Below are 22,770 nucleotides of genomic sequence, written 5' to 3' on the forward strand. Positions count from 1 at the left end.
GAAGCACCGCAAGGAAATGCGGATCTCTTGGTAGAATCGATAGATGTACTGTTGGAGACATTCACTGTTGCGTGTGATAGAGCTCTCGAGAGCGCTTGTCCACTAAGACCGCCCCCAGAAAGGAAAAGCCGCCTTGGTGGACTACCGAGCTTACGGAAATCAGGTCTTCATGTAGGCGACTCTTTAATAGAGCCAGAAGAATTAAGTCTCCCTCGGGATGGGAACTGTACAAAGCAAGACTAGGAATTTAGGAAAGTGAAGCGAGACTCATGGAGGAGATTCTGCGAAAGCTTGGAAGGCTGTCATAAGTCCGCGAGATTCAGACGTATTCTCTTGAGGAGTTCCACACCTATGGTGTACCTGAAAGACGGCTCGGGGTGCTGAACGATGAGCGACGAGGAGTCACTCAGGTTACTTCTTGACGTCCATTTTCCGACAAGTCCGGACTCGTTTAATATCGGCTTGGATAGAATGCATAGCACTCCACACACCCACCACCGCTGGCTGAATAAGCGACGCCTGGGCGATTGGGCGATTGACTCTTTCAAGCCCTTCAAGTTACTTGGGCCCGATGGCATTATACCGGCTCAACTGCAGAAATCTGCTGAGGTATCATGTGGTTGGCTTCTTCCTATCTACGCAAGCTGCATAGATAGGGGTTACATACCCAGATTTTGGAGGGCTGTGCGAGTTACTTTCATACCCAAGGCAGGGCTCTGTCGAAATCTTACGAAATTCTTGAAAAGTACACATTGGTTTCAGGAGGGATAAGGGCTAGTTCCCCACCCGGCATCACAATGAGATATGAGCCTGAGAGTGTCCCACAGTGGACAACCGCTTCAACCTAATCTAACCTAAGGCTTGGTTAAAAATGAAAAGCATTTCCGCAAAAAAGGGGGAAACAAATCAGCCGAGAAGGTGGCTGCATCAATAGCGGGAGTGAAATGGTAGTAGTCAAGGAGAAAGTGTGAGCACTTTTATAAACTCCTATATCTGAGCCACTGGTAACTGACTGTGCTTAGTCGCTGGGCTGCCAGTTATGGCTTCAGAGACAACTCTAACAAAACGAAGCTGGTGCTATTTATTAGAAAATATAAACCTCACTTTTTTTTCCTTGTTCATTCCTCTCGTGAGCCTAGAGCCTTGACACGACTCTTCCATCGTACACGGTTCTGAGCCGTTGTTTTTGTACTGTCCCATGAGATGTCGGCATCTGCTACTTCGCGCAGCATCGATCTTCTCCTGGTCGACCGTGACCTCTGCTCCCTTACAGGTTTCAGTCCAGTGCCAATCTGGTGTTTTTCTCACGTGCTTCACGTGTGGTTCGAACCCACAAACTCTGGGATGGCAGGCTAGTGCACTTACGCCAGGCTACCTGTGGCCGCCTAAACATTTGCGTTTGCTTCCCATTGACCTTTACTTTATTTCCATCGTTGCTCAAAGTGCAATCAGGTTAAAGAAGGTTGGCCTCTGGTGGGAAGCTCTCACCGTGCAATCCTTCTAAGTAGGCAGGATTGGAAGGAGGAGAAAATCTGCACCGAAGGTGGTGCCTCTGTCTTCTCTGACGACTCCAAGAATGAATCGGGAGTCGGAGCAGGGCTTCTCTCTAAATGAGCCAATTTATTTATCTCTTTTAAACTGCCGAATACTGCTAGTGTTTTTCAAGCAGAAGTTTTTGCGATCCTGCATGCATGCAAAATGCTTACGGAACGCGGGAGCGAGGGAGATATTAATATTTTCTCCGATAGTCAAGTCGACTGTCCGATCAAAGCTCTGACGATGCTATGGTTCAGATCCAAACTATTCAGCTTCTGTAAGGGGGAGATGAAATCACTTAGGTTTACAGGTAACATTTCTCTGATCTGGGTTCCAGACTGAACAAAGGAACATAGAGAAAAATTTAATTCCTGATGGAGGGACTGAATTGGCTTCCCATCTCAGACATCGGCATCTCCCTGACTGTTCTTAAAGGGGAATTTCACAAATTATTTTTAATTAAATCACCGATTTCTGTTTGCTGGGTATCGATTTTGGCTGCTCATTGTCACCATTGGATGGTCTTATCGATAATTGTCCAACATCGCACATCGCCACTGTGGGCTGTGCGTGAGCATTTAATTTGCGCGCCGCACATTAACGTTGTGCGCATAGTTTCCGCTGCTGTCGCAGCTGCCTTGGCGGAGTGTATGCTGTGTGTGCAGCATGTTGCAGCAACATTTGCGCACGCACTTGGGCACACACAATTAACTGTCGGCTGGGATAACTTAGCCTGACTGTCTGCTCATTTGTTCACGAGTTCGCTACCCCTCCCGCTGGCGTACGTAAATAGTATCTCTACTCCATTGTGCGTTTTGCCTTTTTATCTTTGCTGTTTGTCCGTCCGTCGGCGTGTCGCCTATTTTATTGCCGCTGCGACATTCGCTTCGTGTTGCCAAAGTGATCACAAATGTGCGACTACAATTCGAAATATGCTGTCAATGCTTTGCTTTGGTGTAATTGTAAGTGAAAACAGGAATAACCAAAGAAAACAGCAAAAACCAAAAAACAACAACAACGAATATATATAGCAAATACGTCGATAGTAACAACAGCAATAGCATCACTGTCTATGTTGTTATTGCACATGTATGGCTGTCATTATGTCATGTTGGCGTGTTGCTTTGGCTACGCATTAAAATTTGTTGTTGCTAACTAGCAGGCATCCAACCAGCCATCAAGCCATCCAACCGTCCAACCATCCAACCAGTCAGCAAACCAGCCAGCGCGTTGACAACAATTCGCAATGACAATCGCGTGCCATAATCATAAACGTTGCTTAAATGCGATCAAGCAACAATGAGAAATATGTTGCTGACACTGCCATTGCTACCGCTACGGCTACTGCTACTGCCACTGCTGTCGATCGGGCTGTCATCGAGCGTGTGTCTCCCCCCGTGGCGTGCTTGCGCTTTTGCGCTTATTGTTGCTGCTTGTTCGTTTTTATTTCGAAGCTGGTGTTGATGTGCGCATGATCATCGTGATCATCGTCACTGTCACTGCTGCGTTCGCTCCGATCACTGCAAGCACCTCTCCGATCATTCAGCCACTGCTCTTCATTCGTCCTTTTCACCGCCGTTGTTAGGGAATTAGTTATGGCATTTTACTCATTTCGTTGCGACAGATTCCCTCATATTTAAGCTCGCTTATGAGCGAGTATTGCTTGCGCCCATAAATGCTTATATGAAAATAGTTTTAATTACTAATTTTATGTGCGTTGCCATTCATAAATTTTGCTTTATTACTTGCGATAACTGCGAAGCCAAGCCGGGCAGACAAGGAATTGCAATTGCCTCGGAGGCAGTGATGCCGTTTGCGCTTGACGCGAATGTTTGAGTTTTGGCGCGAGCAGAAGCTGTAGGTATGGTGAGGTCGATAAATTCCTCAATATTTGAGATATATGACGAAGTTTGATTGTTTGAAGTTTTTTTTTGTTTTTTTGTTTTGGATAATATGCATATAAACTTAATTTAAATTCACAAATATTCGCATGCGACGAATAGCATAAAAACGAATTTCAGATCTGTTTAAATGCGGTATTCTTATTATTCTAGCGCAATAGCAGTCTTTTTTAGTTGAATTGTTTTTATGTCTTTAACCATCTCTTTACTTGGGGTCTATCACCCTCTCTGATGCATTGGTGCTATACAGCAGTAGTCAGACCGATATTGCTGTATGGAACCTTAGTGTGGTGGACTGCGACAAGAAAACTGACATACTTAATGCCACTGGAAAGGATTCAACGACTCGCTGCTCTGTGCATAACAGGAGCGATGAAAACCACTCCAACGGCGGCGCTGGAAATGATACTCAGCATGCCACCTATTGACCTCATGGCGGAAAACCTGGCAGCGAAATCCGCGATCAGGCTAATTTCTGCGGGGGTATTCACCTGCAGAAACTTCGGTCACAGCTCAGTAGGAAAGTGGAGCTCAGGTGGCATGGACTACATGACGCCGTACTTTAATTAGGAGAGAAGGTTTCGCACTACAATTGAAGAGGAGGGATAGCACAAAGGCATGAAGCCTGGCCATAGAACTTTTCACATCTATACAGACGACTCGAAAACTCCAGACGGATTGGGAGCGGGTATTTACTGCTCAAAACAAGGAATAAGGTAGCCTATCAAGCTGCCAGACCACAGCAGTATTTTCCAAGCGGAAGTTTTTGCTGTGGGGAAAGCCGCGGAGCTAGCCTACACTAGAACAAGAAAGAACTCAACAATTAATATATACGTGGATAGTCAAGCAGCAATAAGAGCAATAAGCTCATATTGTATTAAGTCCAAAAATGTTCGACGGAGCAGGGAGGCCATAGAAAGGCTAGCCGCAAGGAGAAGACTGCATATCAATTGGGTATCTGGTCACAAAGGCATAATGGGGAACGAAATACTAGATGAGATAGCAAAAAGTGCTGTGAAACTACCATTTGAACAAGAGAACGACTTACCAAAACCGGTGGACTATTCTGACCACTTGCAAAACAGCAAAAGTCACGTGTAGAACTAACGACAAAAAACTGACTCAATTCGTACTTACGCTTTCGCGAAAGGACTGCAGAACTATCATAGGTATGCTAACAGGTCATAATGGGTTGGCTGCACATGCGTGCAAGATAGGGATTGCTAATACGGACAAATGCAGAAAATGCAGAGAGGATGTTGAGGAGACTTTAGAACACCTTCTGTGCGTTTGTCCGGCATTATTAAAAACGCGACTAAGATGTCCGGGAGCCCCACTGTTTGAGGGTCTGGAAGACGTCTCAAAAGCGGAGCTCCCTTAGATTCGCCAAAAGCGCTGACATCCTACATGATGTCTACTTTAGGTATTCATAGAGGTCGGTCACCATCTGGTATCGCTAGGGACCAAAAGGTCTATGCGTAGCTTATTGCCAACCAGGCTAACCTAACCTAACCTAACCATCTCTTTATTAAAAAAAGTAAGTTCAGAAAACGTAAGAGTCTAATAGGTGTATTGTTCTTGTGAACAGCATAATTTGCTTACCACATATCAGTTGGTCTGCAAAATCTGGAGTGAAGAACGCGTGCCAAAGATGTGGGAAATATGAATAATTTTTCCTCTACATAAAAAAGAAGACATGTTGATCTGTGAAAATTACCAGCCCATAACTCTTTTGAACAACATCTATAAAATATTTTCAAATATTCCAAGCGCTAGACTTAAACCGCATGCTAAACGCATCATTGGCAGCTACCAGGCTGGCATTCAAGAGCGAAGATCAACGATTGACCAAATTTTCGTGCTAAGACAGATTTTAGAAAAGTCTCACGAATACGACATGACGACGTATCATCTTTTCATAGACTACAAAGCAGCTATCGGTATTCCCGATAAGTAGTAAGAGTTCAGCACAATCCGTCGCGAGATTTCGCCACCTTGAACGGACCTCGGCAAGGCGATGGGGTTCTCATGTCTACTCTTTAATACTGCCCTTGAAAGGTTATCAGAGACTCTGTCGTGAACGCAAAGGGAACTATTTTGTTTAAATCGGTTCAATTGTTGGCTTACGCGGACGACATAGACATAACCGCATCCTCGCTGCCGAGTTTGAAAGCAGCCTTCGCAAGTGTGGAGAGAGCAGCAAAATATATGGGGTTTAGAAATAAACAAAACCAGAACTAAAGCGCTAGTTTCAACTACATCGGACTTTGCCAGACACAACAAAAAACCAAATGACGGTGGTACAGCTGCTCAAACGTGGCTCCTTTAACTTGCGCCAGGGAATGCATACCCTCTTGTAATCAACCAGATAGAAATTTTTCATTAAAATAAGTTATTCCGCTTTGCACTTACTTATTTTTAACGAAAAAAAAAATTACATTTTTTTCTAAACAAATTGATCAAAACAAAATTTTTAGGGATAATATAATATAAAAATTTAGGTACTTGCAAAGACCAATATGTTAAAGAATATCCCTGCAAAATTTTAAGTTGATATCTTGATTACTCTTTGAATTATATTCGACATTCTCGGAAAAAAAAATTCGTTAAAAACGCGATTGAAGTTTTCGTTTTTACTGATCTCACGTTCGACGCTCATTAGATTGTAAATGAATTTTTAAAGCAAAAAAAAAAAAAAATGGAAAATTATAAAGTGCTGGAGGAGCTGTCCCCTTAATTTTGACCCTACTACTATGTAGCGCACTTATTGAGTGTCGTTGCCAGTTTACGCTACTTCAAAATATTTCTATGATGCCAATGCATAATCCTACCATAACAAAATGTTTCAAACGAATTATTCCATATCGACTTCAGTTTTTGTAAAAATCTTTCGTTTATGTCTTCTTTCATTTCAAAATTCGTAGGCCGAGGTAGTGATTTGAGTTTTGTAACTGGAAGAAAAAAGTCAACCGGAGCGACTTAGTACTTATCAGGTGAATACGGTAGATATTTGATGATACTTCTTTCCCACAAATTCTTTCATAATTGTAGTCTTGTGAGATAGTCCGTTATCGTTGTAATCTATGAGTTTTTTTGTTAAACGCTGCGTAACGTCGAGACGATATTTTTTATTTACCATCTGACTTTTTATTGTATTTTTACTTTTAATCGATTCCCGATAATTTGCTTAGTAGCTTCCCTGCCATTGAGAAGATTTGGCAATATCTCAGTTCCCTTTGTGCTAAATTTACCTTAAAAATTTTGGCCTACATCCTCAGCAGATCAAATAAGCAGAAAAAGTGAAGCCGTTTGATCATCTGAAGCGTCAGAAACCTCTCAGATTGTGCTCCCCAAAAGTCTGTTTAATCGATTCACCGGCCTTTAAACCACATCTAACTGTGATTTTTTGTGACCGTACCAATTGCACCAGAAATATCCCAGGCCACTGCAGAAACTTTCGATGTAAAATAAGGCACTTCTATTATTCACTTAGGGAAAATATAAACCGAAAGTGTACTTTAGGGGTCCCGGTGGTCTAGAGCTCGAAAATTTAGGGTATTTCAGGACTTTTTTTTTACAATAAAAAAAATTAAAAACAATATTTAAATTTTTTAGGCTTTTTATTTAAGTTCTTTTACATACAAATATGAAAAAAAATTCAGCAATTTTTTACATACAAAAATAAAAAAAAAATTCAGGAATTTTTTACATACAAAAATTAAAAAAAAATTCAGGATTTTTTTCCAAAAAACAAAAAAAATGAAAAACGAAATTTTAATTTTTAAGGCTTTTCATTTAACTTCATAGGAAATCATGCAAAGAGATTAGGCGTTTACACGCATGATTTCTGGCGTAGCTGCAGAAATGAGGAGGAGTTGGAAACAATTCAACACCTTTTTTGCACATGCCCAGCTCTAACCAAAAGCAGGAACCGATTTTTAAAATCCTACTTCTTAACGAATATAGATAATCTATACATTTTAGCTGTCAACAACCTTTTACGCTTTGTCAAAAGCTCAGGATGGTTTAATATGGAGAGGGAAATGTAGCTCAGCCCCCTCTGTTCACAACGGACCCATTTTGTGGTCTAAGTGGCATCGTTGCCTCTATGTGCGATGCGGCTGCCAAACCTAACCAAAACCTAACCTTCATTTAACTTCTTTTACATACAAAAATTAGAAAAAAAAAATTTAAAAAAATGGCGCTGAAGTTGACCCTCCCGAAAAATTAGACCTGGACGGTGTTGTCCATTTTGGCTCTTCTTTTTATCTGAAACACGAAACCCAAAAAACTTCTTACTCATTAGGACTGTAGCTATGTCCCGTACTTGAATAAAAAACAAAAAAATTTGACAAAATGGCGCGGTTTTGAATTTTGACCTAAAAATCGGGGTTTTTTCAGTTTTTTAATCAAAAAAATACGAAATAATTGAAATAATAATATGATTCTAGTACGGTCGATAGCCATTGGTGTTAAAATTTCAGAAGACTCGGTTGAATAGTTTTTTTTTTGACAACCGAAAAAACTCGCTTCGAGATAAATGAGTTTAAAGTTTGAGGTACAGGAGAGCGCGGACCGCTCGCTACCTAGTTAATGGGCGGTAGAAGCTATAATATTGGAAATTTCTGCATGAAAAGTTCACAGTATATTTTTAAGGTGCTATACTTTCGAAATATCGAAAAAACAAAAATAATCGATTTTTTGAAATTTCTAGACTACCGGGTCCCCTTAAGCCAATATGTTGAGATTAGCATCGAAATTCATCGACCCTATAATGTGTGGACCGATATTCACAATAGAGGGCTCCGAAGGTCGATGATGTGTCCATAAGTTGCTCCAAGTGTGTGGAAAATATTTTTAACTGACTTTTAATATTATATTTGGGGCACCGCTGAACAAATTGTTGTGATATTGTTGTTGTGTATGAAAACCTATGCGTGGGAACTTAAATGTTCTGAAATGCTACTAAATTTTGATTAAGCGAAGCAAATTTTTTTATAAATTTTTGCAGGTCTAAAAAATGTTTCGTATTTTTGGTTTTATGCATCAATGCAAATTTAAGCTTCAAACGCAGTCGCTTTGACGAATTCTTAAAATAATTAAAAAATTCACGTGCGGTCGCCATAGCCGAATAGGTTATTGCGTGACTAGTGTGTATTCGGAGTATGTAGATTCGAATCTACGTGCATAAAACTTCAAATCATAGAAAAGTGTTTTCCAATAGCGGTCGCCCCACGGCAGACAATGGCAAACCTCCATCAAAAAGCTTCTCATAAAAAATATCTGTCATTCGGAGTCGGCTTAAAAGTTTAGGTTCCTCCATTTGTGGAACAACATCAAGACGCGCACCACAAATAGAAGGAGGAGCTCGGCCAGACTTCTTCTTCATTTGCAAATTCTTATTAAAGAATGTAAGCGATCACAGTAACAAATTGTTCATGAATTTTAATATCATACAAATGTGATAAATAATTATTTATTCTTTTTTACATTTAACAAAACTATAAAATCTTAGATATAATATAATATGATGGTAATTGTCTCTGCTTCGGGCTGCTTCAACCAACTGCGCAATAGCCCTTAATCCTATCCATCTCTTATGTTACGTAGCCAAGGCATTTGCATCTTTCAAATTCCTCGTTTGCCTTCGATTTCACCTTGCCCAATCAGTTGCAACAACTCATATTTAGAACCACGATTAATATGACCAAAATATGCGGTTTTGCGGCGTTTTATCGTTAATAGCAGCTCTCTATCCTTTCTAAGTTTCGTTAAGACTTCTTTGTTACTAACTTTGTCTGCCCACGATATTTTCATCATCCGCCGATAGCGCCACATCTCAAACGCCTCTAATTTATTCATACTCGTAACCTTTGGTGTCCATGCCTCCACACCGTACAACAAAACAGACAAAACGTAACATTTACAGTACCGAAGACTTAATTCCATGTTCAAGGTTTTATTGAAAAGAACTTTCTTGTAATCGAATAAAGCTTCTCTCGCTGCTTCAATCCGACAGTAAATTTCTATGTCATTTGTCCATGTTCCGCTAAGCCATCATCCTAGGTATTTAAATCGGGATACTCCTTGGATCGGGTTGTCATATACATAAATGTTTGAATTGGTGATTTGTTGAGAGTTTTTTGAAACAACCATGAATTTTGTTTTTGGGTGTTAATACATAGTCCGTATTGCAGACTTTTCCCTCTCACTTCTTTAATGATGTTATTGCAGGTCAGTAATTTTGTCAGCCGATATTCTGATGCCATCGGCAAATCGTATGTTATTTATTATTTCGCCGTTAATTTTTATTCCTAAGTTGACTGATGTCAAAGCTTCTTCAAATATATATTCCGAGTATAAATTGAAGAGCATTGGTGATAAAACACATCCTTGGCGTACTCCTTTTTTAATTGAAACATCACTCCTCACATCATTTTGTAGTCTCACGTTCGCAGTTTGGCCCCAATCGAAGTTGGAAATGCACCTTATTTCTTTTTCAAATAGTTTTGTGCTGTACCTTATCAAAAGCCTTTTCATAGTCAATGAAGTATATAAAAATATCTTTCTGAACGTCTTTACAGTTTTGTACTAGGACTTGAAGGCTGAACAAAGCTGCACGCGTTCCCATAGGTTGTGTGAATCCAAACTGTGTACGACCCATTGATTGTTCGCATTTTGTAAATAAACGGTTGTGAAGGATCCTAAGGAATATTTTCAAGCCATGACTCATTAAACTAATGAGTCGATAATCATCGCTTTTGTTAGCTCTGGATTTTCTAGGCAACGCCACGAAGGTCGACTGCTGCCACTCCTTTGGATATAGACCATAATCGTAGATTTTATTAAATATTTGAGCCATAATTCCTATATTTTCTTCATCTACAAGTTGATATAAATTCAGCTGGAATTTCATTCGGTCCTACGGATTTTTTATTTTTTGCAGAATTTATTGCTTTTAACACCTCTTCTCTTGTTATGCTTTGTACGCGCCATTTATTTATTTTTATTTAAAAATTTACGAAATTTCTCAAAATTAGTCGCTATGCCTTTAGAATTTACCACTCAAAGGCTGATATTTCAGAGCTCATTCAGTTTTCTAAGATTTCAAATTCTTTCTTCAGCCTTGCATTTATGAAAAAATATAATAACGAATTCCCAAAAAGTTGTGTTCTGTCACTTTCACTTTCGCCATTACATCCTTGTCTGTGCATATGTTCTCAAAAATCGACGTAAATATGTATGCACATACATCAAATGCGCGATCGAATATTTGTTTTATCGAATAAGGTCAAAAAGTGCGGTGGCATAAAAAATATGTAGGCCAAATAGGAGACAAACAAAAAACTTATCGAAATAACGCAAAATACTTAAATTCTACAGGATGCGCCGCATAAAAAGGACGAAGTTACCATAAGAAAGAATTTAGCGGGCAACCCTTGCGGCGCAACTGCGCAACGGTTAATTTACATTTTCTTTAGGTTTAAGGAAAAAAATTGAATGCAGAAAAGAATAAAAAATGTGCCAATTTTAAGTGCTGAATTTATGTTTTATTGGTTTTTTTGTTTCTATAAAAAAAAAAAAATTTCAAAGTGCGCTCTCACACCTACTTTTTGCGTGCCCCCAATTTATTATTTTTAATAAAACTGCAGCTTAGTTTTATATTTTCACTTTTATTTAAAACTTTTGTTTGCATCGATGTTTATTTTCGTTTTTTTTCTTGTTTCTTTTTCCTACCCTCCGACAAACCTACAATGCAAATTGGTCGTTTCAAGCGCTTCCGGTCTACACAAAGCGATGAAAGTGAAGTTGGCGCACATTAGCCAACGCGTGGTTGAGGTGTTCGCTTGCCTGCATTTGTATGCCTGCATTTGGACTCGTATGTGTGCATGTGTGTGCGTGTGTGTGTGGATTCACTATACATATAACTCAGTATTAGCTGCCGCACACATTGCGTTTACGGCAATGCGGCCACGTCATTTGGTTTTATATCTAAAACGACATTTATCTGCCGCTGGTGATCTGCGCCTGAGGGCTGGCTGGCTGGGTTATTCTCCATACTCACTTGTTTTACCAACTACTCAACGTATTCTTCTGCTTCTTACTGCCCATAATCTACTGTCGTGATCAAAGTGTAGTCGAAAAAGTATAAGAATTGCGAAAATGTTCTAAAAAAATGCATGCATGTGTGTGTGTGTGTGTTTGCATATGTGTCCATATGCATTTATGTAAGAGGAAGCTTCAGACAGTTTTTGAAAAGTGAAATTAAAAGGCCTACAAAATTCCAGTCGTAAATGCCGCTTATTTGTTTGCTATTTATTCATTTGTAGGTGCCTCTGTAGGTGTGTAAGTATGTTTTCATGCTGATAAACATATTTGTATTTTGTTCAATTTTTTTTGTATAGTTTTTTGCATTTTTTTTTAATTTTTTTTCATCAACGGAATAGGCCGTTTTATGCTTGAGCTGTACGCAGTGACCTATTACAGAAAAATGGCAAAAATTGTAATTATTTTAATTGGCTCACCTGAAGGGACTATTTCAACTATTTTATTACATTTGGCTGAGTATGCAGATGTGTGCATACACAAACACACACACACATGTATGTATGCAATGCCTTGTGAAGTGTCTGCTTGGTTGTGCGCTGCCGCTTTGCAAAAAAAGGTTAATAATTCAAGGCACACTGAGAATTCGATCGAATTCCTACAAAAAAGTACTGAAAATTTTAACTTAAAATCAAGCGGCGGCTAGCAAATGTATTTAAATACGAGCACTTATGCGCCCTTCCATCAAACTATGCTATGCGCGTATGTACATATGTATGTGAGTACGCATCCCTTTACACAACTTTCCGTTCCAACTCACCGCTCGCTTCATAAATTTTCTAATGTTTAACTGGTCACTCAAACTTAATTCTTTTGCTACTGCTGCTGCTGCTGCCACAAAATGAGTTAAACACAAAGCCAACTAATAAACTAATTTTGTGTCGTCCGCTCAAATGCCAGCCAGACATCATTTCAAAGTAGCATAAAGTAGCAAAAATAAAAACACCAAACATTGCAATAGCCTTCACATATGTTGCTCCTGCCGGTGCTTATCTCCTTGTTACTATTTTCTTTTGCTTTGTTTGCGCTGCCGTCTATCCAGATGCCTTTTTGCATTTTATTAGAATTTTAGAAGCATCCAATGTATTGACTGTTGCCACTTTATTTGTTGCAACTTCATTATATATTTTTTGTTGTTATTGTTGTCATTTGTTTGTGCTTATGCGAATTTTAACCCGCCACTAAATTGAGTTAACTTCCTGTCTGTCTGTGTGTCCGACCTCTGTTGCCTTTTGTCCTGCCGGTCAAAAAAGCGAAGCGAAATTAGCAGACACTTCCGTTTTGGATACTAATATTTTTCAAATTTTTAATAATTTTTTTTTTTTCTTTTTTATTTCGTGAATGTTTTGCATTGCAGCAGGATAACATAACGGTTAAGTGATATTAGCTTGCAAAAGGCATAGAGAGATTTGAGTGAGATAAAATAAATTTATTTTGAAGCAAGCTGCTTTAAGGCAATAAAGGCTTAATAGACTTAATGAATGTATGATTCTCGTCACAAATTCAAGGCGTTTAGTGTTTTTAGGAGGTTAGGTGAGGTTAACCAGGTTGCTTGTCTAAGACAAGACACTTGATGGCTCTAAGGCTCATTGTGATACCTGCATTTGATTTCCATCACCTAACTAAGTTTCCTAAACCACTTACATCTTTTTAAGACTTACTTTTTTAAGAATTTCGTTCCTATCAAACCTGAAGGAGGCACTTAAAAAAATCGACCGTCTTTAGTGAATAGACGCAAAAATTTGTTTCACCACGACAACGCAAGACCTTATACCGCAAGGCAAACATTAGGCAAGCTGAACGAGCTCGGATGGGAGCTAATGCCGCATCCTCCATACTCTCCGGATATTGCACCTTGTGATTATCACCTTTTCCGTGGACTTCAATCCCATATAAGTAACAAGAACTACTCCTCAAAAGAAGCTATAAAAAGGGATATCGAAGCGTATTTTGGCTCCAAGGACAAACAATTTTTTGAACAGGGAATTAAAAATTTGCCTAAACTTTGGGAAGACATTGTAAACAATGAAGGAAAATATATTATTGATTAATAAATACTTTAAATATCTCCCACCTCGAAAGTGGGAGTGGAAATATTAGGCGGAGCCAATATAATCCACAACACCTTGCAAATAAAATAATTACCAAGGAGAAAGTTGCATGGGCAATCAAATCTTTTTCACCTTTTAAATCTCCGGGGCCAGATGGGATTATTCCAAAGATATTACAGGAAACGCTGGACTGTATCTTACCACGGCTAGAGGAAGTTTTTAAAGCGTGTTTAAACTTAGGCCATATTCCAGATAGTTGGAAACTAGTCAAGGTCGACTTCATACCAAAAGTAGGTAGGAGGGGTCATGAATCAGCGAAGGACTTCAGGCCAATCAGTCTTTCGTCTTTTTTGTTAAAAACTTTTGGATATACACGTAAGAAGCTCTTTGGAGGGCTCTGGTATATCAACTGCACAACACGCAACAGGCAAATCTACGGAGACAGCGCTTCACGAGGTAATCTATAGAGGGCTCTCTAGAGAGCAAACATTACACCATGGCGGCATTCTTGGATATAGAAGGCGCCTTCAACAATGTTAGTACAGATGCCATCCAACAGGCGTTGATAGACCTAGAGGTGGACAGTTGCATTAGTAACTGGGTCATCTCTATGGTAGAAACCAGGATCATCAAAGCTAATATGGGTAATATCAACATAACTAAGAAGGTCCACGGGGGCACTCCACAAGGGGGAGTATTATCTCCACTGCTATGTGTGATCAGCAAAATCTTAACAAAACTTGACGGAGGTGGGGTAAAAGTGGTGGCGTACGCTGATGATGTGGTGTTAATAGTGTCAAAATGACTGTGTCCAAATACGATCAGTGGGATCATCTAAAGGGTGTTAGGCGAGCTTAACTCTTGGGCCACAGGATGTGGCTTAAGTTTAAACCCGCGTAAAACAGAACTTATGCTTTTTACCACCAGATACAAGATACCAACTTTTATCCTACCAAATATCAACGGATAAACTCTTCATTCACCCAATGCAAAGTACTTAGGGGTAATTCTGGACTCGAAGCTTAGCTGGAAATTAAACATCGAGGAAAGCAGTAATTGCTTTATATGCCTGTAAACGTATGCTTGGAAGAAGATGGGGTCTTCAACCTAAGCATTCATTATGGCTGTATAAGGCGGTTATACGACCAATTTTAACGTATGGCTCCGTAGTTTGGTGGAAAGCTCTAGGGAGAGAGTATAATACCAAATTACTCGGCAGAATACAAAGATCAGCCTGTGCAATAACGGTCGGTGCAATAAGATATTGTCCAAGAGAGGCTGTCAATGCACTGACACACGTTATTCCAATAGACCTACATATAAAGAAGACAGCAGCTATGAGTGCATTTAGGTTAAATGAAGCGGGTCGCTGGAAAGAAAAAACTTATGGCCATGCTGGGCTATTGTTGCGACAAGCTCAGTTAATCTCGGTGAGGACTGACTACATCGTCCAGACGGTAACTTTCAATAGGAATTTTGCCACTCTCTTTCCACCTAAGGAAGAATGGAATAAGGGACTCTCTCTAAAGAACTTCGACACTACAGTCTATACGGATGGCAGTAATATGGATTGTGGTGTTGGAGCTGGTATATAATATATTCTCACAGACTTGGAATTGAAAAATCTGTGCGTCTCCCTAATACCAGCAGTGTCTTCCAGGCGGAAGTACTGGCAATTGGGGAAGCTTTTAGGCTACTAAACACGGATTTGTCTTTTAAGGGCAATATCGCTATTCTTTCGGATAGCCAAGCTGCAATCCAGGCACTGGAATCGGCTACAACAACCTCTAAAGTGGTGGAGCAAAGTAGGAATAGCCTCACCACCTTGAGTGTAAACCATAAAGTTACCTTAATTTGGGTTCCGGGACCCCGGAACATAGAAGGTAACGAAAAAGCTGATGAACTGGCAAGAGGGGGATCTGCCATGAATAACGTTCTTGCAGAATTGGTGCTCACACCATTAGGTGCAGTCAAGATTGCAATTTCCCTAAAATACCTTCGAATAGCAGATTGTAGATGGAGAGAGCAGACGAAATGCAAAATCAGCAGGACGTTATGGCCCACCTACAACCTTAAACAATCGTCGACATTGTTAAACATGAAACGACGGGATGCCTGTAGACTAACGGCAGTCATAATTGGCTTCTGGTCTATCGGAGAACAAGCCGCCAAAATGGGCATCCCTCACAACACATACTGTCATAGTTGTAAACAACCGTAGAAAAAGGAAACAATCTTCCACTTCCTCTGTGAATGCCCTGCCCTATGGAAGGACAGAATGTTAACCCTGGGCCAACCGCTGTTCGAGAATCTCGAACAACTATCTGGCTTAGACGTTAACAACCTAATAAGGTTCCTTAACCGCACAGACTGGATATAGTCTTGCTGTAAAAAACCGTTAAACAAGTTGGCAACGAGTATGTGGCAACAAAATGGCGCGGAAGCGCTAGTAGGATTCTGGATGAATCACCACTCTAACCAACCAACCAACCAACCCATTAGGTGCTTCTTGTGCTCAAGTATCCAATAGGTATCCAGTTAATAAACAATGCCTCAAAGGTGCTAACGATCAACCGGTGGTTATGATGTAATCATCCGGAGAGCCGCAAAATGGGTTTTAAACTGGCGGTGATTTTCACTTTGAGGTTGTTAGACAGCGAACACACACGCTTTTTCGGGACTCTGACTACCCCTAACCCCTTATATACTCGTATATTTTATCCTTTTATTCCTGTATGGAACATAGGGCTGGGGCTGTTTTGTTCACAAGTGCCAAATATGATTGATGTCTAACGCCATTTGCAAATTATTACACAACTTCCGATCGGGTGATTAATTTTGCTCCACCTTGTATTTGTCCTTAACTTTTAATTATGAATACAAATGAAGTATATTTAATTTAAATAAATCAATATAAAATAATGTATTTTATTGCTATTAATTTCGCATGCCCACAAAAACACTTCATAAATAATTGACCGTCAAACAGAACTAAATAGCATTTTGTACTCACTAATTTGCCAGCCATTGTAATCAAGTTTAGCTTATTAAAATGCAAAAACAAAAACAAAATACAAGAAAAAAAAATACTACAAAAATATTTATGGTTTTATAAACATTACATTTATTAATACACAATTAAAACGGTACCCTTTTTAATGCGCTTCTAATGTAGTGGCTAATTTTATTATTACCAGTGCCAATTTAATGCATTTAAAGCATTGTTGTTGCTTTATGCCTTTGTTATTGTGCTACACCACTTGTAACTAATGCAGCGAATGTTTACGCAGCATTGGGTGTGCGTGTGTGTGTGTGAAGGTATGAAGTTTTGTGCTCGTGCGTATGTATGTGTAGGAATTGACAGCAGACGGCTGACAGGCTTTTCTTTATGGCCACATTAGCTATAGGCCATGTTACACATGGTTAATTACAGTCAGCTACTGAGGGCAGTAGAGGTGTAGAGTAGGAATACCTATAGTAGAAGAAGAAAAGTCAATGCAAGAAGGAACTAGCAAAGTTGAGTTGTGATGCGGTGAGCTGAGTTGTGATGCCGTGCGCGGGGTGAGTGTAGAAAATTAGCAGGAATGTAAAAAGTTACATGCCACAATGCGTTTGCTACGTTCACAAGGATACTGCAGTAGGCTTGTGTAATTGCTGTAGGCAGCTGTAAGTTGGCTTTATTCCACTATGTTTTACTTTAAACATTTGGTTCATCGTCTAAGTCATCTAATGGAAGTTTATTAAATTTGTTGTAAGTTTTATTAAAATTTACTCCTCTCGCACTTTTGCTAATTAATATGTAATTAGATGCTTTTAACTATTACTGTTATGTGGTATGCAAAGATTTTATCTCGAGTTACTAATAACCACATATTTGTTGTGGCATAAACAATCGGCCCGTCGCCCCAAGGTGTTTGCTTGCAACACCTACATGCATATATACAAACGCACGGGCCACTAACTAACAGGCAAAAATTTCGTATGCAAATCAACTGTGGTGTTCTAGCGCTTATGGGCTATTATGTTGTAGAAAGACATGTCTTTTAACACCTGCAAAAAAGTTTGGCATGCACTTGACGGCATGTTGCAAGAAACACAGCATGCAACGCACTCATCAAACAATGGCAGAGAGAATACAAGCAAATGCATGCGAAATACTATGTACGCAAACACGCTTGGATTGGTAGATTATCACAAATACATATACACATGTATGTATGGATGTGTGTGTGTAGTACAGATATATGCTGGGATGTGGTGGTGTAGACGGCAGGGGAGTTCGAAAAGTGCAAATATATTTTATTAAAATTAATTAATCGGGATAGGTTAGGTTACGTTGTGATGCCATACAGGGGAGAGGAGAAAGGATAAGGGAAGGCAGAAGGAGCCTTGGGATTAGAGACAATGATGTCCATGCATTTACGACGACGCCAACGGTGGCTGATTTGCGTTCGTAATTAGCCGCAACAAGCTACTGATGAACTTCACCAGAGGTGAGATATTTAAGCCCGCTGTATCCGCAGGCGTACCGAAAAAATGAGAGCCCAGATGTCTAAATCTTTGCCAGACGAGAGCAAGGTAGCTGAGAAGAAGGTGTTGAGATGATTCCACCTCGTCCTCAAGCTAGCTTCTGCAGAACGGACTTGAGGCAATCCCAAGTCTCACGGCATGAATACCTAACGGACAATGTCCGGTAAGGATACCCACCAAATTCGAGAGCTGAGGCTTTGAGGGCTGTTAGGAGTTCCCTGAAGCGTCCCCGATCTACCCGTGGCCAGAAGGATCTCGCTACCTTGCACGTTTGCGCACTAGCCCAGCGCTCGCTGAGTTGACTCGAGGCCCATCTTTCCAGGAGCAGACCACAGATTCTTAAGAGAACCCCAATTCTCCCATTTCGCGACGAAACCATCTCCAAAGTTCCCTGTCTAGCCAGCTCATCGGTCCAGCAGTTTCCTCTATGCCGCTATAACCGGGAACCCAAATGAGCCTGATGTCGAAGTATTCGGATGCAATCGAGAGAGAAGCCAGATATTCCCCCGACCAATCTCGAACGCACAAACAACGAGCCCAAGGCCCTAATTGCCACTTGGCTATCGGAATGAATATTTACTTCCTTAACGGTAATTACCGAGGTAAGCAACCTGTCCACTGCTGCCTTAATTGCGTATACCTCCGCTTGGAAATCCTAAATTTAAGTTTGATGGGAGGCTCCTTACAGAATACTCCCCCACCAACCCTTCCGTCCAATTTCGAGCCATCCATGAACATATTAATCGGGATAGCTCCGCGGTGAAGTTTTGGAGAAGTTACGCGAATCAGAGTTTGAGTACAAATAAAGGGAATCTTACGTATTGGGGTAAGAAGTTAGAGAGTTTTCAAAGAATTTCGCAAAATAAACGAACCGCGGAAGCAGTTTGCCGAGAGTAAACGTGAAGAAAGAAAATCAGTAATGGATTTAAAACGTATAGTGGGATTGCATTATATTTAGATAAGGAGCTATTTGCATTTGGCCGAGGCCGCGGCAGCTATTTGGCCAATATTTTGTTCCATACATAATTGAGCAACACCAATATTATCATAATAAAGAGAAATGACAATAATTTTAAAAAAAATTGTACTTTATTCAAAATCAACATCGGCCCTTGAAACTTAACCACCTCTTATTTGGATGGCAAATCACAACCAGCGATTGTTCGTGAGCTCGAGCACCTTAAAGTAAATAAAGTTTTTGTTAATCCCACCATTACTCGTTACAACGATACTGGTAGCATCGCGAAACGTCATGGAGGTGGTCATCAAAAAACTGCAACGTCACGTGAAATGGTTCAAAAAGTGAAGAAGCGACTTGAGCGAAATCCTCGACCCCCGACGAAGTGCCAATCAAATGGTGAAAGAATTGAAAATATCTCACCGTAGCAACCGCCGCATACTGAAAAGTGATATCAAAGTCAAGCCTTACAAGATCCAGAAGGCGCATGATCTCACACCAAAGCAGCAGCAAGTCAGACTAGAGAGAGCAAAAGAGTTGCTTCGCTTTGCCGAAATCGGTCAATTTCCGAACATTGTGTTTTCTGACGAGACAATTTTTCAAACTGAGCAATTCATAAACTCCCAAAACGATAGAATTTATTTAATGGACCATTCATACGAGAATTTGAGTCATCGATTGTACTTCAGTAGGATTGTCCATCCCGCCACAGGTTATGGTTTGGGCCGCTGTAACCGCAGATGGGCGCTCTCCAATCGTTTTCATCGAGCCTGGCGTCAAGGTAAATGCGAAATATTATCGGGAAAGTATTCTGGTGGTTGCTTTGAAGCTGTGGGCAGACAAACATTTCGGTGGCCGACCATGGACGTTTAAACAGCACTCGACACCGACTCACAGAGCTCGAGTGAACCAAAAATGGCTAAAAAACAATGATCGAACTTCATAACGTCCACACAATGGCGGACAATTTCACCACACGCGAATCCGATGGAGAATTCTCTTTGGACCATTTTGGAGAGCAAAGACCGCACTAAAAGATTCACTAGTTTCGAGGTACTGAAATAAGCCATTGTTAGCGAGTGGGCCAAAATACCTGTAAGTCACATGCGGGCAGCTTGCGATTCGCTTCTGGACCGTCTTAAGACTTGATTCTTAATTTTGTATTGTTTTTACATATTTTTTACTTTGAATTGAATAAAAGTAGTTTTCCAGTAGCTTGTGCGAATTAATATTGTTTCGTAAATGTAGCCGCCTACAGTTTTTATACCGCCTCCAAATGGCAGATAGGTTTTTAATGCGGAGCTTTTTCATGGTAGAAATACACTCAGAGGTTTGGCATTGCCTGCTGAGGGGCGAAACCCCTTGAAACCTTTTCTATCATTTGGTGTTCCCAGACCACAGTGGGTTTTGAAACTAGATTCCATGGAATGATAGTGACACACAGACCCATTCGGCTACGGTGGCCGCTCTTCATCGCCATTTTCATGTAAGTTTTGAACTTTTTAGTGAATTTAATAGCATCTCCAAGATAGTCGATGTTGAACTTTAATTATCAATTTTCAAAATTAAATAAAATTGAAACGAAAATAAAGCCGTTTTAGTTAAATAAGTTTAGTAAGTCTGAGCACTTTTTGATCTCTCCACCTTCCAATCGCCTTCAGTGCACTGGCGTTTGTTTTTGCTTCTGAACTTTTCTTTACATTATTTTTGTTTTTGCTCTCTTCTTGCTGGCACTTACACACAAAGCTTGTTATTGTTTCGAGGTGTTGTTCAAATGTTGTTGCACACCTTCTATCGGCAACTCATCACTAAACATACAAACTTCGGCGTGCAAGTTTTGAAAATCTTTAAGTTGTTATATCACTTTGCTGATGCCAAGCGATTTGTATGCGTGAACGAGAACTGCGAGTATTGGTATGCAAGTGTGCAAGTGTGCATGTGCAACAAATTAGTGGCAACAATGCTGGAGCAGCCGATCCAAGAGGCAAACAAATGACCCTCGCAAGTATGTAGTTGTGCTTGTACGGAGTAGGCATCCGTAGCTAGGAAATTGCATGCATATACGGACACTTACGCAAACATGCGCATATACTTACGTACTTAAGTGAAAGATGCAAAGCTTCTCTTAGTTATTTGCTATTCTTGCCATTATCCCTTTGCGTGCCACCAACTTGCGCATTCATTAGCGCTAACAGCCGCTAGTTATGTGAAATGTCGTAGAACGCACGATTTTCAGACTAACGCGGAACTAGTCGCTACGGGGCTGAACCCTGACCCAAGAAATACTTTACATGATGAGGCTTACACTTTTATTGGAGGTTGTGGCAGTCATATCGGTCCAATTGTTAGCTAGACACTCTTGTAATAGATTCGCATATACGGATTATGTGAATTTTCGAGCTTAAATTCTTAACTCTAAATTAAAAAAGCGGCTTAGCCATACAAAATTTCACCCTCGGCAATCCAGTACTGAGAATTAATATCAGATTATAACAAGAACTTTTGTGTGTTCTAAGGATAGTTTTTTGTGAAGTAGAGGCCAAACGTCGAAAAGAAAAAGTAAAAAATAAAAAATAGTACGCCGGCAGGAAAAAGATGTTGCAAATGGGATTTTTAATGAAATAATTTATTTATGCACATTTCGGATTTCTGCCAAATGTTTTTTTTTTTTTAGACCAATTTTTTGATTATTTAAAAGGGTACACACATCCATTATCAAAATAATAGATACGTGAAAGTTTGACTATTTTTTACTGTCATAAATTTTTTATGGAAATATAGTTCAGTCTACAACAAATATCATATAAATCAAAGTTTCAAAAAAAATTAAAAAAAAAAAATTAAAAGAATTAAAAAAAAAAAAATTTTAAATAAAAAAAAAATTTTAATTCAAAAAAATAGGTACGCAGTTTTATAGGCCATTAAATTAGCGCAAGTTTGTAGTGGACAAGCGAAATTTTGACTATTTTTTTCTGCCATTAATTTTTTATACAAATGTATTTCCGTCTACAATAAATATCATATAAATCAAAGTTTCAAAGAAAATTAAAAAAAAAAAATTTTAAATAAAAAAAAAAATTGAGCAACAAAAGTCATATAAATCAAAGGTAAAAAAAAATTAAAAAAAAATTATAAAAAAAAATTTTTTTTGAGTAAAATATTTTCAATAAATTTTATAAATTTAAATTTTTTAATTAATTTTCTTTTAATTCAAGGAAAATTAGGTACGCAGTTTTAAAGGCCAAAATTAAAAAAAAACAAATTTAATTTAAAAAAATCCAAAAAATGAGGGACGCAGTTTTACAGGCCATTAAATTAAGTGCAAATTTGAAGTGGATAAGCGAAGTTTTGACTTTTTTTCTGTCTTTAGTTTTTTACAGAAAATAAATCAAAGTTTCAAACAAAATTAAAAAACAAATTTGGGCACGCAATTTTAAAGGCCATTAAATTTTAGCGCAAGTATCGAGTGGCTCAAACTTCTGAAACCTACATTTTTTCAATTCTGTTTAAAAAGTTTCAAATTTGTATGCAAATTTGTCGATTTTTTATAGATTCCAAAGTTTGAAACCTTGATTTATATTTAAGAAGCACATTTATATGGTATTTGTTGTGTAGTTAACTATATTTTTATAAAAAAAACTTGTGAAAATTACAAAAACAAAAAATTAAGTTAATCAAAACTGGTGAA

At 39.3% G+C, this 22,770-nt stretch overlaps 1 protein-coding gene across 1 annotated transcript in view; it reads left to right on the forward strand.

Annotated features, from left to right (window-relative positions):
* Positions 1-471: 471 nt before the first annotated feature.
* LOC129243433 (putative lysozyme-like protein) overlaps positions 472-22,770 on the forward strand; it is a 104,948-nt gene continuing 82,649 nt past the window's right edge. The window contains exon 1 of the mRNA XM_054880435.1: positions 472-609. Coding sequence (XP_054736410.1) covers positions 472-609 — 138 coding nt within the window. The remainder of the gene's footprint in view (positions 610-22,770) is intronic.

Source organism: Anastrepha obliqua, chromosome 4 (genome assembly GCF_027943255.1).
Source record: "Anastrepha obliqua isolate idAnaObli1 chromosome 4, idAnaObli1_1.0, whole genome shotgun sequence".
In the NCBI taxonomy this organism is placed as follows: domain Eukaryota; kingdom Metazoa; phylum Arthropoda; class Insecta; order Diptera; family Tephritidae; genus Anastrepha; species Anastrepha obliqua.